Source organism: Xenopus tropicalis, chromosome 6, assembly GCF_000004195.4.
Source record: "Xenopus tropicalis strain Nigerian chromosome 6, UCB_Xtro_10.0, whole genome shotgun sequence".
NCBI lineage: Eukaryota > Metazoa > Chordata > Amphibia > Anura > Pipidae > Xenopus > Xenopus tropicalis.
Genome location: NC_030682.2, coordinates 103,868,079 through 103,883,154, shown reverse-complemented (window position 1 = coordinate 103,883,154; position 15,076 = coordinate 103,868,079). Strand labels below are relative to the sequence as shown.

Sequence of the window (15,076 nt, the reverse complement as noted above, 5' to 3'; positions counted from 1 at the left end):
ATTTATAAACACTGGGTAGTATCCTATAGCAACCAATTGGTGATTATACCTATTTCCCCCCCCCCCACAATAAATGTCAAATGTGACTGGGTGCCATCAGCTGCCCAGTGTTTATAAATGATCCATGTATGTAAGGGCTTTATCTCTTTGTTACATAGAATACCTCCTCCTGTGCACAGACACCAGGCTAATGCCAGAGGGGCTGCTGTAAGATGCCACAGACTGTCACTATTTATTGGGCTGGTGGGGGCTGTTTGGGCCTCTGTGTACTTGAAATGCCAGGGTCTGTTTTGAATCCCATTCCCAGACATGAGAGACACCAGCAGTGCAGCCTGTAACTTGGCAATGGGAGCACAGGAGAAATGCTGGATACTATGATTTTCTTAGAAAGCGGAACTCCACCCCATTGTTCACGCACACGCGAAATGTCAAAGCAGCTTTCCTATATACATTCAGTCAAAGCTGAAATTATTTTCAAGTGTAATTGCAACTGCTGCTCATTCTTAATTCTTGAAATAGCATTGCAGAAGCCAGCTCTTCTCTTCCAAGGTGTCCTGTATGTTTCTTCATAGGTCTGTCAGTCAGATGGTTTCTGCTACATTTCAGTTTCAAGACTCAAAACCAGCAGTGTAGAGAATAGAAAGGGATAGATATGCTGCTGATATCACAGCAACTGCATTTACAGATATCACTACAACCAAAAAAAAAAAATTGTAATTTTATTTTCATTCATTATGGCATATGGGTGGCTTTCCTATTATAAATAGTGTTTTATATTTCTAGTTCCACCACCCCCTGCTTGGTTTTTCCCATTTTACAGAGACTGATATTTTAAGAGCTCCATAAAAATAAACATCACAGACAATTACATTTATTCTTATAAAACCATATCATGTGACCTCAAATATACTTTTTTTTTTTATGTTATTGGGAAAAAAAAAAAAATACAGTGGGGAGGGGGGGGAAAAGAAACCACTGAGCATGGGCTGATCCAACAAGTTACATAGCAATGTGTGCTTGTCACCTGCTTTAGTGCTAAGAAGGGGCTATACTTCCTTCAAGTTACAAATAAACCCACACATTGTACAGATGCAACATTTAATAAATATACATTTGGTCATATGTCCTGCTTTATTTGAGAGGAAAATGTCTGCCCATGCTTGGGGTCTCCTGACCAGGCTAGGAGAAAGATGCCTCTCTGTGCCATGTTCCTCTTCATACCAGCTTTATTTTCCTTCCTGAGTGAATCCTCTGAATGGTGCAAGCCCACAGACATGCCAATACATAGCTAGTGAACAGCGTGCCCACCGTACAGTAGATATAGATTATCATATTCTCTTTCGGGAGGAAACACTTTGCAAGCGAATAATTGGCTGCTGTGATGCTCCCCTGCAAAATACAAAGCAAACAGCTGTGATGGCTCCCTCTGCTGGCTCTTTGTCTCATCAGAACTTTTCTCAGTGACTAAGGGAATAGTTAGCCAAAGGTTGGCCCCCAAGATCAGTTGGAGCAAAATGAATGGTTTTCTGTATGATTGGTCCAATGGGACCTATATATATACAGGGAAACAGAGCACCACAAACCCTCTCCCAGAGTTTCACTACACTACTGCAGCCAGAAAGCATGGTGCCTTATTTATAACCTGTGTGTCACATGGCAAAATGTATACAGTCTTCCTTTAAACAAGAGTAAAAAAAAAAAAAAAAAATGGATATCAATTATAGTGAAGGGCCACCAATAGTAACACAATGAACAAACCCTGCACAAGGAATTCTGCTCCAGGGATTTGGAATTCTAAGATGGGCTACACAATAGTCTGCTGCCCATGACTGATATCAGGCCCAGAGAATTTAGTACCAACCAACTGAAATATTGTCTATGTATGTATGTGATCATTGTAGAGGTGTATCAACTACACATACAGGTTAAACCTACCATGATGAAGCTTGGGTTGTTGCGGTTTCTCCAGCTGAAGGAAGGGACACTTATCTCAGGAATTTTGCCTTGGTGGAGCACTTCGCAGGCACTGTGTGTATGGCCACTCAGTATGAGCCGTGGCTGTAACAACTGCAGCAACTATGCAATCACACAGAGAGAATGTCACACAAGCACAGACACTGTATAAAGAATAATCAGTATATGATGTGTCCTGCCACTCAGTAGTATGCAATGCATCCAGGTGCAGAAAATAAGCTTTGAAACAGGCAATACATACAGGGAAAGCCCAACCTTCTACGCAACATGCATGCACAAACTGGCACTATTCTATGGTTGGTCATACACGTTGAGATCCACTCTCTTGGCAACAAGCAGATCTCCTCCCAATATGCCCATCTATGGTGGGCTATATCAGGTTTATTCAATCATTTGGCCCTAGGGCCATCAAATCGAAGATTGCATCAATGAGCCAATGTGGTCCCCGATATGACGGGAAAATCAAACCTGTCCAATCGACACCTGGCCAATTTTCAGTCAGATCTTGGTGAGGTGGGCCAGGGCCCCATACATGGGCAAGTATACTGTCAAATCAGCCTAAAGGACTCTACTCGGCAGCTTAAATCTGCCCGTGTATGCCCGTCTTAATACTTGACACAAGGACTTTATCATCATCAATAAAATGAATATAGTATACTGTACCTTAAACCACAGCACTGCAGTGTTGCACACTTTTGCTTGGCAAACTCATTTTATTGGCAAAACCATCTGGAAACCTGTCTAACATATCACGTTCCAGAACCAGAGGTGTTCGCCTAATGGCATACATTTTATGAACCTGCTGAAAACTACCCATGAGTGCCTAATGCTGCTCCTATTCACTTCCTCCCAAAAGTGTCCATGCTCTGTACTGCCTTTTGTTTTCCATGCATGTGAATTTAAAGAAAAACTATATCCCCCCCCCCCCCCCCCCAAACAATGTAGGTCTTTATAAAAATCTATTGCATAACCCGGATCATATGTAAAACCCTGCTTCATCTAAATGAAACATTTTCATAAAAATATACTTTTTGTTAGTAGTATTTGCACTTGAGTAAACCTAAAATTACCTCCTGGGATCATAGGATTCACAGTGCACACAAACAAACCAAGGGCACACATACATGCTAGGCCCCATCAGCACACAGTCCATGACTAAATGGTGGAGCAAGGGAAAGGATGTAAAAGGGCAATATCTACTGATAGAGGTCACTTAACTTCATATAAACTGTTACAACATAATTTGTTGGTCAAGTATTCATTCTGGGGTATAGTTTTCCTTTAGCTGCAGTGCTGATAAAACAGCGTTTGCTGCTCTTCTAGAAGGGTTTTCCACTAGATGTAGGACCATTTTTGGTTGGATCTGCTTCTGTTCAAACACAAGAACATCAGTGAATTTGGGAATCCAAGTTTTCCTACAGCTGAATAATTACGCTCAGGTAAGGAATCTGTGCATGTCATCCACTCAGGCTAGGGGTAGGCAGGAGAGGCCCCTGCATGGCACCCCCCAATCATTGCGCCCTAGGCAGCTGCCTCTTCTGCCTACCCCGAGTTCCAGGCCCTGCATCCACTCCTTTTTCAGAAAACTAATTTCATGGTTATGATGAAAACAGGAAAAAGCCTTCCCCAAACTGTTGCCACAAAGTAGGAAGCACTGAATTACAAGAACGTCATTGTATGCTGTAGGATTATAGTGTGCTTTCACTGTAGCCAAGGGTCATAGCAGGGTCCTGTACAAAATCAGTGATTATGCCTCACTAATGAAAAATACAATTGCGTTTCATAGTGTGACAAACCTTTTTAGATGCATCTTGTGAAAGTACATCATATTTCTCTCTGAAAAGCACTTTCTTTTCTTCTGGAGAAGCAGAATCCTCCCCAGTGCATTCCAAGTCACTGAACCGATACAGAGGATAGTGCTAAGCAAAACACAAGATGTAAGTGTTGTAAAACTTTTCCCATACACAATGATATACAGAATGTTTGATGTAATAGGAAACACAGTCATAATGTTGATAACCAGCAAAAACCTTATAGGAGGTGTATAGTTCAGGGGATAAGGGATCGCCCATGCACTCCACATCACAGCAGTAGAATAAATGTCCATTTATTTATGGATCACACTCCAATAAGCTTTATCTTCAGCTGTACACCAGCTTCAGGTATAACTATACAGAAAAGGAATTTGTTTTCCCACTCGGGGTTTAAGATCACCTAGAGTCACAAGCTATTTGTTCTTTCAACAGGAGAGGTTTTCACACTCTTTTACCAGTGCAGTCCTCCCATGCACATACCCAAAACTGAACTCCCAGGGCTCTCTTATTTCCTGCAGTAATTAGCCCTGCTGTGCACCTTAAAGGTACCAGAATAAAGGGGAAATATACCTGTCATCCAGGACCCACCCCTGGAGTCCTGTACAAAGGGTACATAAATTTAATTACCCAATGTTATTAAAAGATTGCAGTCCAATGCAGATAGGCCATCTCCAGGTGGTACAGTCTTTTAAATACCTGGGGACCATAAAAAATGGGAGGAAGCAAATCTGACCCTGTCCAGTAAAAGTGACACATGGGCACAGTTACCCCTACTTTACCCGGTAAACTCAATCTTTTTAAAATGGTGTTCCTGATGGTGTTTTTATATGTCTTCCACAATTCCCCAATAACAACTCGCTCCCAACAATCCAAATATATGGACTCCCTGATTTTTATGGGTAGGAGATGACCCCCACACACAAGAGGTGTGGTTGATGTGGACACCACTGTGGGGTAACAGGTTGCTCCCACACTTTACTTAAATGCAGCTGCAGACAGGACTTAATAGAAGCAGCTTCAAACAATGAGCATTTGGAATAAGGCCTGATTGGATACTAACACTTTGGTTAAATTCCTTGTATGTCATGGCCATGGTTTCTTAGAGCCAGCACCCCAATGTGACAAAATACAATATTGGGAAACAATAAAAACAAGATGGTGTTCCTCATGAACACCACCATATACTGTCCTAAATGTGTTCTGCATCAAGACATGTGGACTTCCTGAATGGATAAAGCCATGGAAAGAAACAAGGAGAGTATATAACTCATGTGTATATAGGACTCATCAGTTATTAAAAAGTAACAGGAACAGCACTCACATGAAGGTTCCAGCACTTGTGCAATTAATTCAGTGTTTATGGGACCAAACCCACCCTTCCAGGGTGGTATGGTCACCCTGAAAACATTATATTCTTAGCGCAGTTACATATGTGCTGTTCCTATTACTTTACTAGCTCATTACTTATTTACCTCTTCTGTTTACACAAGTGGTTTCACACATGTAGGGTCACACCTGTATGCCCTTACCTGCAGAAGGATTGGTGCTGACATGGGTGTCTTTTCAACATTTTTGCACTTCTTTCGAAAATCAGGATGTTCCCTCTGTCAGAATTGAAATAAAATAAGCAGTGTAATCCGAATAGTTCTTGGGTTTACATATTTCTGAAAAAGGGGGGTAAAATACAGCTTAAAGGAAGTTGTGAAGAATCTCTTGATGTATTTATGTATATTATTATTTCTATAACACTACTTTATCTGTTTAACTTTATAACTGTATATTTAAAAAAATTGGTTAAGTATGAAATGTCTTAACATTGAACACAAATTCACATCTGCCAGTCTTGATCCTTACCATCCTGGAGCAACTGAGCTTGGTAGAAATTCTTTCAAGCTGATTCTCTGCTGCTCTGCAAATGTCACAGTCATCCCCCTCCAGAGCCACGCTGTTCAACAGGACAAAGCTGAAGGAAAGAAGTGGCTGTTATGGAGGTAAATAAATAGAGCTGGGAACTAACAGAGCCTTTGGGATTAGTAAGAGAAAAGCACTATGTGTAACAATACTGTGACCCTTTCTTGCACCAAGCTACCTCCTGGCTAGTCTCGCAGAGTGCAGGTTCCAGTCCTAAAGATGGAAATACATAGACCATTCTGGTAACATCAGGATGCAGTTTTACCAAACTTGCTCTGCTGTTGCCAACCCCTGATGCTTGGGAGCTCACCAACCAACCCTGAATTAACAGCAACACCTCCTGGCTATATGAGAGGCTAAGTTGAGATCTGCTCCGTAAGCCAAATATATGGATAATAAAGACTGGCTTTCTAGGTGTGCTGCAAAGCACCACTGTAACCAAAACACTCAAATTTAATTTAAAGGTTAACTATTTCTTAGCACAATGCCTTTTCGGATAATAAGCACAATTTACATATGACTTATTGTCACAAATGTACCACATACTCAGGGTCTGGGCATCTCCCTGCTTTATAAGATGGTAGATGAGACTAAGGGGCTGATTTACTTACCCACGAACGGGTCGAATGGAGTCCGATTGCGTTTTTTTCGTAATGATCGGTACTTTGCGATTTTTTCGTATGTTTTGCGATTTTTTCGGATTCTTTACGAATTTTTCGGATCCAATACGATTTTTGCGTAAAAACGCGAGTTTTCCTATCCATTACGAAAGTTGCGTAAAAAGTTGCGCATTTTGCGTAGCGTTAAAACTTACGCGAAAAGTTGCGCATTTTTCGTAGCGTTAAGTTTTAAAAAAAAATCGCAAAACTTACGAAAAAGTCGCAAAATGTTCGTTTTCAAGTCGGAACTTTTCCAATTCGGGTCGGATTCGTGGGTTAGTAAATCAGCCCCTTAGAATAGTATTTGGGGCAGCAGAGAGCAGTACTGCAGTCATGAAACATTTGAGATCTCCTGTAACCACACCTGACAGGAAGCTGCATGGCACCAGCAACAGTTGCTACAACACAGTCCTAAGCCATAGTAAGCTTTCTACATGGCTTTTACTACCTAGTGCTGTTAGAGCATCTAAACACTGACAGCCTTGGTACTAAGCGCCTTAAACTCCTGGAGATGTCAGATGTCTATCCATAAAAAGTATATTATGACCCAATAAGCCAATTCTTGGCTAATCTGTTTAAAAGGGTTTTTGTTCTAAAAGGTTTATAGTCAGAATATGTCCTTTGAAGTAGAGGACAAAATTAAAGGTCATCCCAAAATGCCTGAATAATCTCCAAGACCTCACAAGAAAATCCATACTAGGGATACACCGAATCCAAGATTGGCATTTTTCCGAAGGATTTGGATCTGGCCAAATCCATGTGCCTTTAATCCTTAGAATGAAGTGACTTTTTGTCACGTAAACATGAAAGTTGAACATTTTTCGCAGTGCACTTCGCACACAGTTCTCTTTAACTCCTCCATGGTCTAACTGGCATATGCAAATTTGAGTTTAAATTTGATTCGGTATTTGGGCGAATTTTTCACAAAGGATTCGGAGGTTCAGCCGGATCCCAAAATAGTGGATTTAGTGCATCCCTAATGCATACATGATTTTTAATCTGCTATTCAAAATTATGGGCAACTGTGACTCTTTAAAACAAAATTTATTTTTAAAAAATGCTACATAATGAACATTTAATATAAAGAAGATGTAAACAACCTGCCTTTGATATAGCCAACCTACACAGACAGCAGTCTAATTATTAAAAAATACATAAAGATTACTTACTTGATGCCTTTGAGAGATACTAATTTTCCAGAAGTAAAATTGAAAGTTTTCTCAAATCGGCTTAACTTATAGATATTCATGCTGGGCAGAAAACAGGAGACAAGAACCAAAGGACTGAGGTTAAAGGAGACATATCCTATAAAAATTAAGAATGTACCAGAGAATTATACTCCTCTAGATATAGAAGGAATGTGCTTAAAAAAGTTGTATTTCAGACTGATTTATTGAGAAATTCTACATTCTTTAGGTTTCTCCAAATGACTATATATGTGAGTTACAACCTAAATCTGAGGAATCATATTGGTACATGTAGTTGATATTAGCCAAAGAGAATGACTTACTCATAATGAAAGCCTATGTCATGATTCCCAACTAGAACTATTAGTTCTGTGTGAGGAGGATGCCGGAACATCTTCTGAAAGCGAACAACATCACGACTCCAGGCCTTGAGGAAGAACAAATACATGGGACTGAGCCCACAGTGTATACATGCTGTAAGCAGAAGCCACACTTGAATCATAGATATACTAATCAATATGGCTACTTGGCTGCAGTAGCAGAGGGAGGTCAACAAAAGCCCATAAAGGAAATCTACCATGATAAATGGCACATTCTCAAACTACCAACACATACAAGTATATAATGTTCAAGACTCAACTTCTGTACCAAACATGTTATTTTATCAGTGGGGACCTGGGCATTCAGCTAGGACTCTCTAATCCGTTTAAGTTTACCATGGAACTGGAATAAGTAACCATCGGCACTCCAGCTACGGCTCTTGGCTTTATCTGGGGTAACAGAAGTATCTGCCAATACCGGTCAAAGCAGCAGCCCCAGTACATGAAATATTTTTAAAGACTGCTAATGTTGTAATGACCATTTTTGCCAGCCAAACTGTTAAAGGACAATGAAAGGTTAATATAAATTAAAAGTAAGTCTAAAGGCATTCTTTTTAAGTACTTACTGCATATCTAAATTCCCAGATCCCTGCTTGCTTCTCTGAGATATGGTGCTGGCAGCCTACAGCAGTGTGAAGCCTACACTGACATCACTGAAATCTCTCTTCCCTTCCTGTAGGTGCCAGCGGCAGCCTTCCTATTCTCTGAGCATGTGTGTAACTTGATCCTGTCTCCTGTTCTGAGCTACACATGCCCACCAGCCAATCAGAAGCAGATCTGGCAGAGGGGAGGGGGGGGAGGGAATGAAACACATGTGCAGTATGAAGCAAGGAGGGAAAGGAAGGGAGAATACCTTTTTAGAGATGGCTACCTGTTCTAGAAAATGTGAAGTAAGTGTGACTGAGTAAATATTTGATTAGGTGAGCCAAAAGTGTGTCGTTTTTACTAAACAATATGAGGACTATTGGGCAGTATGCTTTTTAAATTTTGACTTGCATGCTCCTTTAAGGGAAGGTCACACTTACCTCTGGAATGCTCCATTTGCCTTCATCAAATATATCTCCTAGAATGAAGACAACATCTGGCTGCAGCAACCAGAGGGCACTCTGGTAAGACCTCTCCATTTGCCATTCCCTTCAAAACAGAAGGACAAATAATCAATACAACTCATAAAGGTATTGCTAGGTAAAGTGCAAAAAGTTGGTAAACCCAGTAATTTACAGTATATGGCCTGAAATTACAGAAATAAGATCATACATAAAAGATATGGAACAACGTAGGGACAAAGGCAAAAAAAAAAAAAATAATAACTTCAACTTCATTAATGTTTGTGACTATTCAGTATTGTGCATAGGGAAGCACACTTCTCACTGACAAAACAGATTCATGGGCAAATGATTTTGTTTACCAAAATGCACGTGTTTAGTCATGAGATTTACTTTAAGATATGCCGAAAACATGGCTGTCTAGTAACATGTCACTGACAGACATTGCACAGGCTGCCATTCCTCTGTCATTGAAACACGTTACTCAGGATGCTGTAATCCTGAACAGCATTTTGTAATTACCTTTTGTAATTACCTTGCCCTTTAAAGGCAAAGTTTTAAAACAAAAAAAAATGTATTAAGAGAAAAAAAAATCACATAATTTAAAACAGCTTTGCATATAATTCCCTTTAAGAGTATCATTGTAAAAACATGGCCACTTCAATACAGATCAGTGCTGTCAGAGCTCTACAGAGCCCATGGACAGGCAGATGGCAATGCAAATTATTGGAGGGTTATATCCAGCTGGTAGGATTTTATTTATGAACACAATTATCTAGTCAGTTCTAATAAAGACACAGCATTGTGCAAACATATAAAATATTTTAAGATTTTACCTCCTCAGTTTATCAAACCAGTGACCCCTGATTTCACCAAGAAGATGTGTGTCTGCCAAGAACATAGCTTTGAGAACCGGAGTACTGTCCTCCTTGTGTGCTCCTTTCACTTCTGGCCAGCTGCACTTAACTATAACAAGGTAGTACACCAAAAACTCACAGAAGAAAAATACAAGCAAAATTGAACCAAAAATGGAACAGAGAAAAAAAAGCCTTGTTTTTAGATAAGCTGTCCTCTTCTTGCTGAAGCCAGTTCTCAGGGAAACCATGGGGTTGAACATCATCTTTCCTTTCTGTAAGAACTACATCCATGGGCGTCACTTTGCCAGCCAGACACCAGACTCATTGAAGTTGTATTGTTATAAAACTCTCACCTGCATAAAAGAACATCAATATATTTTACACACCTAGACAAATACTAGATCCTGCAGTATAAAAACTGCTAAAAGACAAGATTTTATTGTGGTTTACCATAAATGTATATTTAATGTCAACTATAATTTCCACATGTAGGGCAGTACACTGTGCAACCCCACCTTCCTCTGGCAGAAAGCTTCTTCTATCATTAACAGCATAATTGGGCCAGAGGTTGAGGCTGTTCTGGCTAATTCCTGAATGTCTATTCATAAAACATTGCTAAAATAAAAATATTAAATACTACATGTAATATATATATATATATATATATATATATATATATATATATAATATACACCCGCAGGTTGTTTGTGCAAAGCTACCAACCTGGTAGTGTAGGTTGGTTTCCAATATTTCAGGGCAACCCTTTCATGGTATGCAGTCCCCCAGAATACTAAGTGCCACTGTGGTCAGTCAGAGGAGAGGAGAGGAGTGAGAAGCTGAAAAAGTGTAAAAAGGGAAACATTGCAGGCATAGGCAGATTTCCAATAAGGCTAAGGGAGGCTAAGGGAGGCTAAGCCTTCCCAAACCTGCTTGGCACCTTAAAAGAAACAAACAAACAATCTTCTGTTCCTGCAAGCTGATTCTGCTGTGCTCTGATTGGATCTTTCTTCTTGTGGATTCTCCAATCAGAGCACAGCTTTATTGACAGACAGCAAAATTAATCAATCAAGGCACAGATGCAGACAGGGATTGGGAGATATTACAAACTAAGGGCAGTGCAGAAATGAAGACTGAAAATGAGAATCTACAGGCTGTAACTTTACTTAAGAACCAACTCTGAACTTTTGCTGCAGATTTCATCCCACTCCCAAAGGTACTATACCCAGGTGCTATACCCAGGTGCTATACCCAGGTGCTATACCCAGGTGCTATACCCAGGTGCAATATCCAGGCGCTATACAGTTCTAAAGGCTGACCCACTAGCTGAAATTAAATGTGTTAATTAAATTTGTTGTTGTTTTTTGCACTTACTATTTTTTTTTCTACTTTTGTCATTGTTTTGTTTATTTCTAGTTACAGTGAAGCCAATGTTATGTATCAGTGCCAGTGTTATAGTGCCAGGGCCTGAATATCTGCCATCAGTACCCGCTGCTTCTCACTGCATATAATTTGCTGGTTTTGTAAATACAGACTGCATCTCACTGTATATAATGTGCCTGGGGTGTCAGTACCCACTGCCTCTCTATAAAACTAACGTAAACACATCTAAAGGGAAGGTTCACTTTTAAGTAAACTTTTAGTATGTTATAGAATGGCCTATTCCTAGCAACTTTGCAATTGGTCTTCCTATTTTTTTTTTTATAGTTCTTGAATAATTTGCCTTCCTCTTCTGCCTCTTTCCGGCTTTCAAATTGAGGTCACTGACCACGGCAGCCAAAGTATTGTTCTGCAAGGCTACAATTTTATTATTATTGTAATTTTTATTACTTATTTTTCCATGCAGGCCCCTTAACTATTCATATTCCCATCTCTTGTTTAAACCACTACCTGGTTGCTAGGGTAAATAAGACCCTAACAACCAGATAGCTGGTAAAATACCAAATGGAGAGCTGCTGAACAAAAAGCTTAATAACTGAAAAACCATTAAAAATAAGAGGACCAATTGCAAATTGTCTCAGAATATTAAAGTCTACATCATATTAAAAGTTAATTTAAAGGTGAACTACCCCTTTAAGCTAACTGATCCCAAACACAAATGTATGGAGAACCCCTCACAGAAGTAGATACTTTTATATCCTAAGCATTTTAGGGTAAAAAAAAAGCACTCCCATTTGCACTATTGCAAAGTATCCTTGGAAGTCATTGGGAACAGCAAGAGGTAATTGGGAGGTTCATTTTTAACACCAGCAGTGAATCCATTTAGTCTCACATTAGCTGTAGGTCAGTCTGTGTATGGCCCATCTTTAGCCTCCCCAAACAAAAAAGTCGCCCTCCGCCTTAGACTGCAGGAAAAGAAAATGAGCAAGACACGGGGGAATATGAAATCATTGGAGATTAAGACAAAAAAAATAAGGTGGAGGGGGGTGGGGAAAGGGCACAAACATGTTAGAGCCAACAGGGATGAAGAGGGGAGGCCAGTTGAAATGAAATGAGAATGCAGAAGAGAATGGAAAGAGAAGGGTAAATGTAGGAGGAGGAGGAGGAGGAGGAGGAAAAAGGAAAACATGACAGAGATAGAGAATCACACGAATTATAAGGTGAAAAAAGAAGAAGAGAGAAAGAGCAGGTGGGCGAAGTAGAAAAGATTCGGAAGAAGAAGGTCTGTAGTGGAACTGAGTGGAACAGAGAAGGTTTCCATTCACATAACCAGGAAGTAACTTCAGTTAAACCAAGATCACGGCTGAAACCCCGAATTAAGATTATATTCAAACCAGGCGAAACCCACAGACTTGTCACTTACCTACCGATACAGTGTCCCACCGGGCCTCCCCACTCCCACACACATACTGGATTCTCAGAGAACATAGAATAGCTGAATGTCGAGCAATTCGTATGACAGCCACTTTGGAACGCAAACATTTCCGGTTCTCCTCTCCCTCGCCGAGCCCCGCTTCCGAACTCTGTTCTTTGCCTACATCGCCACCTGGGGGAGAGGAGGATTGAACTAACGTATCGTTTCCTTTCACATACTAGAACCCTGGCAACTTCCCCTGCGTTTTTAACAAATAATTACACTATATTTAGGGCTATATTTATTTTGTAGAATAATACAATATCTAATCGATTGCTGTGGTTACTGCAGAGCAGCGTGAGAGGGCTGGGGGACAGGAGAACTCTGGCAGAGCTGGGGTTAATGGCTACTGTGTGTGCAGACGGGGTGGAGGAGTGAGAGAGAAAGAAGGCAGTGAAATAAATGAAATGAGTGTGAATGCACATGTTCTCTTTCTTGTTGTGAGTTTCCTTGAGGCTGCTGATTCTCAGCCAGCGATAATGACACCAGTTTACTGTCAAACTGAGTGCCAGCCAGGCTGGCAGCCTACATGGGGCTACCAAACATCCAATCACAAAGCTTACTTGGCAACATCCTTCTTTTTTCATGCATGGGTCACTCCCCTACATATAATTTGAGGGGACCCCTGCTTTATGCCATTGTCTCACAGAAAGATATCAGGTGCTGTTGACATGCCAATCATGCAACAACATATCCTATTTCTAGCAAGCTACATGTAGCCCCAACCAGTCTCCCTTGGTGACACACATCTTGTTTCTGACTAAGTCTGTCTTACTTAAGTAAATGGCACAAAAATGAGCTTGTATAGACACAACTTAACCAAATATAAAAAAAATCTAATGTTATGCTATACAGGTCCCATTATGCTGTCTGATTGTTGGCCTGAGTGCAAATTATTGGATTATTCCAATTTAGCCTAGCATGTTGGTGGTCAGATTAGGTTATGATTTGTTTGGTGACTATGCCCAGTTGAATAGTACAGTAGTCAAAACTTTCTACTGACACTGGTGACTGCATTCAGGATATCCAGCATATCCCTTTACCCTTTCTCAATAAATATATTAACATTTTCTCTACAATATTGCCTGGATACCCAACCAAAAGCCACTGACATTATAATCTCATTGATTCAATTATTATTATTATTTATTACTATTACTACTATTAAGAAATATTTATAAAGTGCTAACATATTGCACAGCACTGTACAATGAATAGGTGAATACAATGAACATTCAAATTATGTACAAAAATAAAATAACTGGTACACTTAAGAATGCCTTGCCCAAAAGATCTTACAGTTAAAAATATTTAAATTAAAAGCACAAAATGATAAATTTAACATAAAAATATTATTCAAAAGCTACTCAACTGTATTACACATTGCTTTCAAAAACCCTTTCATTTTAAATATCCCTATAATCTGAAATTGAATTATGCCCCAGTCATAATTAATTTGGCCACTAGAGGCCACTGTTTCATCAGTCTTAGGTTTACCTTGTGAAAAAACAGGGTACAACTTTGCAAGTGACTACTTTATAACATTACTTGTGGACTTATCAGTTTTTGTGTTTGTGAATTTGAGAGTGTTTTTCTAATTTGAATAAATTTGTATTTTAAAAAAAATGAATGCTTGCTCATTTATTAATATGGAAAATGTTTGAATAAAAAATTTCAAATACATTGAATTTGCGTGTTTACAAATTTGAAAAATTCAAAAATCTCGATTTGAAAATATAACTTGACTTTGCCTAGGACAACTCCCATTGACAGTCCCATTGACTGCATAAACTCACAAGCTATTAGATGGAGTTTTACATTTGAGTTTTCGGGTATTTTTGCACTTGATAATTATCAGACAAGTTTTTGAATCATAATTCAAACTTTTCTTGTTGTAGTGCTAAAAACTTGAATCGTGAAAAAAGTCAAATTTGAATGTTGATAAATCACCCTTGGTGTTTCCTGGTACCATACAAAAGAATCTCTTTAAAGCCAAAAAAACATTAGGGTTGATTCACTAAAGTGCGATAAGCGTTATCACATGCTTTTTTGCGTTAAAATTGCAGAGAAAAAACGCGCAATCTCCTAAAGTATTATCGCATGCGTTAAGTCGCGTATCACGTGCGTTAAATAGCGCGCAACCGAATGCGTTAATTTTATCGCATTGCGTTAATTCTCGCTCAAAAATAATACTAACACATGATTCACAAACACTTAAACGCGCTAAATATCGCATTTGTCTGTGGGAAAATTTAACCCCTACTTGGGCCAGGCGGTAATTATAGAAAAGTACAGTTCATGAGCTTTTGGCAACACAACATGGACTTTGCAGTGAGATTTATTCAAGTCTGTGTTGGCCCTAGAGTGATGTAGCCTCCAGTTTGCAGGGAAATGGTC

General features: G+C 39.5%; 1 protein-coding gene across 7 annotated transcripts; it reads right to left on the bottom strand.

Moving 5' to 3' along the window:
* Nucleotides 1–58: 58 nt before the first annotated feature.
* On the bottom strand, nt 59–12,784 carry mppe1 (metallophosphoesterase 1). 7 transcript variants are annotated; one of them, XR_004223257.1, is made up of 11 exons: nt 12,629–12,784; nt 10,552–10,664; nt 9,808–10,181; nt 8,951–9,059; nt 7,869–7,972; nt 7,528–7,608; nt 5,643–5,751; nt 5,318–5,392; nt 3,771–3,893; nt 1,936–3,343; nt 59–1,389 (listed from the first exon to the last, which is right to left on the bottom strand). XR_004223257.1 is itself a non-coding variant. In XM_004915248.4 (11 exons), exons 3-11 carry the CDS (start codon nt 10,089–10,091, stop codon nt 1,216–1,218), a joined length of 1,200 nt encoding a protein of 399 aa, XP_004915305.1. In that variant the 5' UTR covers nt 10,092–10,181; nt 10,552–10,664; nt 12,629–12,781; the 3' UTR covers nt 59–1,215. The 7 variants fall into 7 exon arrangements, 6 of the variants coding, with proteins under 6 accessions (XP_004915305.1, XP_004915306.1, XP_012820821.1 ...); XM_004915248.4 differs by having other exon boundaries at nt 1,936–2,076; nt 12,629–12,781; XM_004915249.4 differs by having other exon boundaries at nt 1,936–2,076; nt 10,552–10,628; nt 12,629–12,781.
* Between the last annotated feature and the right edge of the window lie 2,292 nt (nt 12,785–15,076).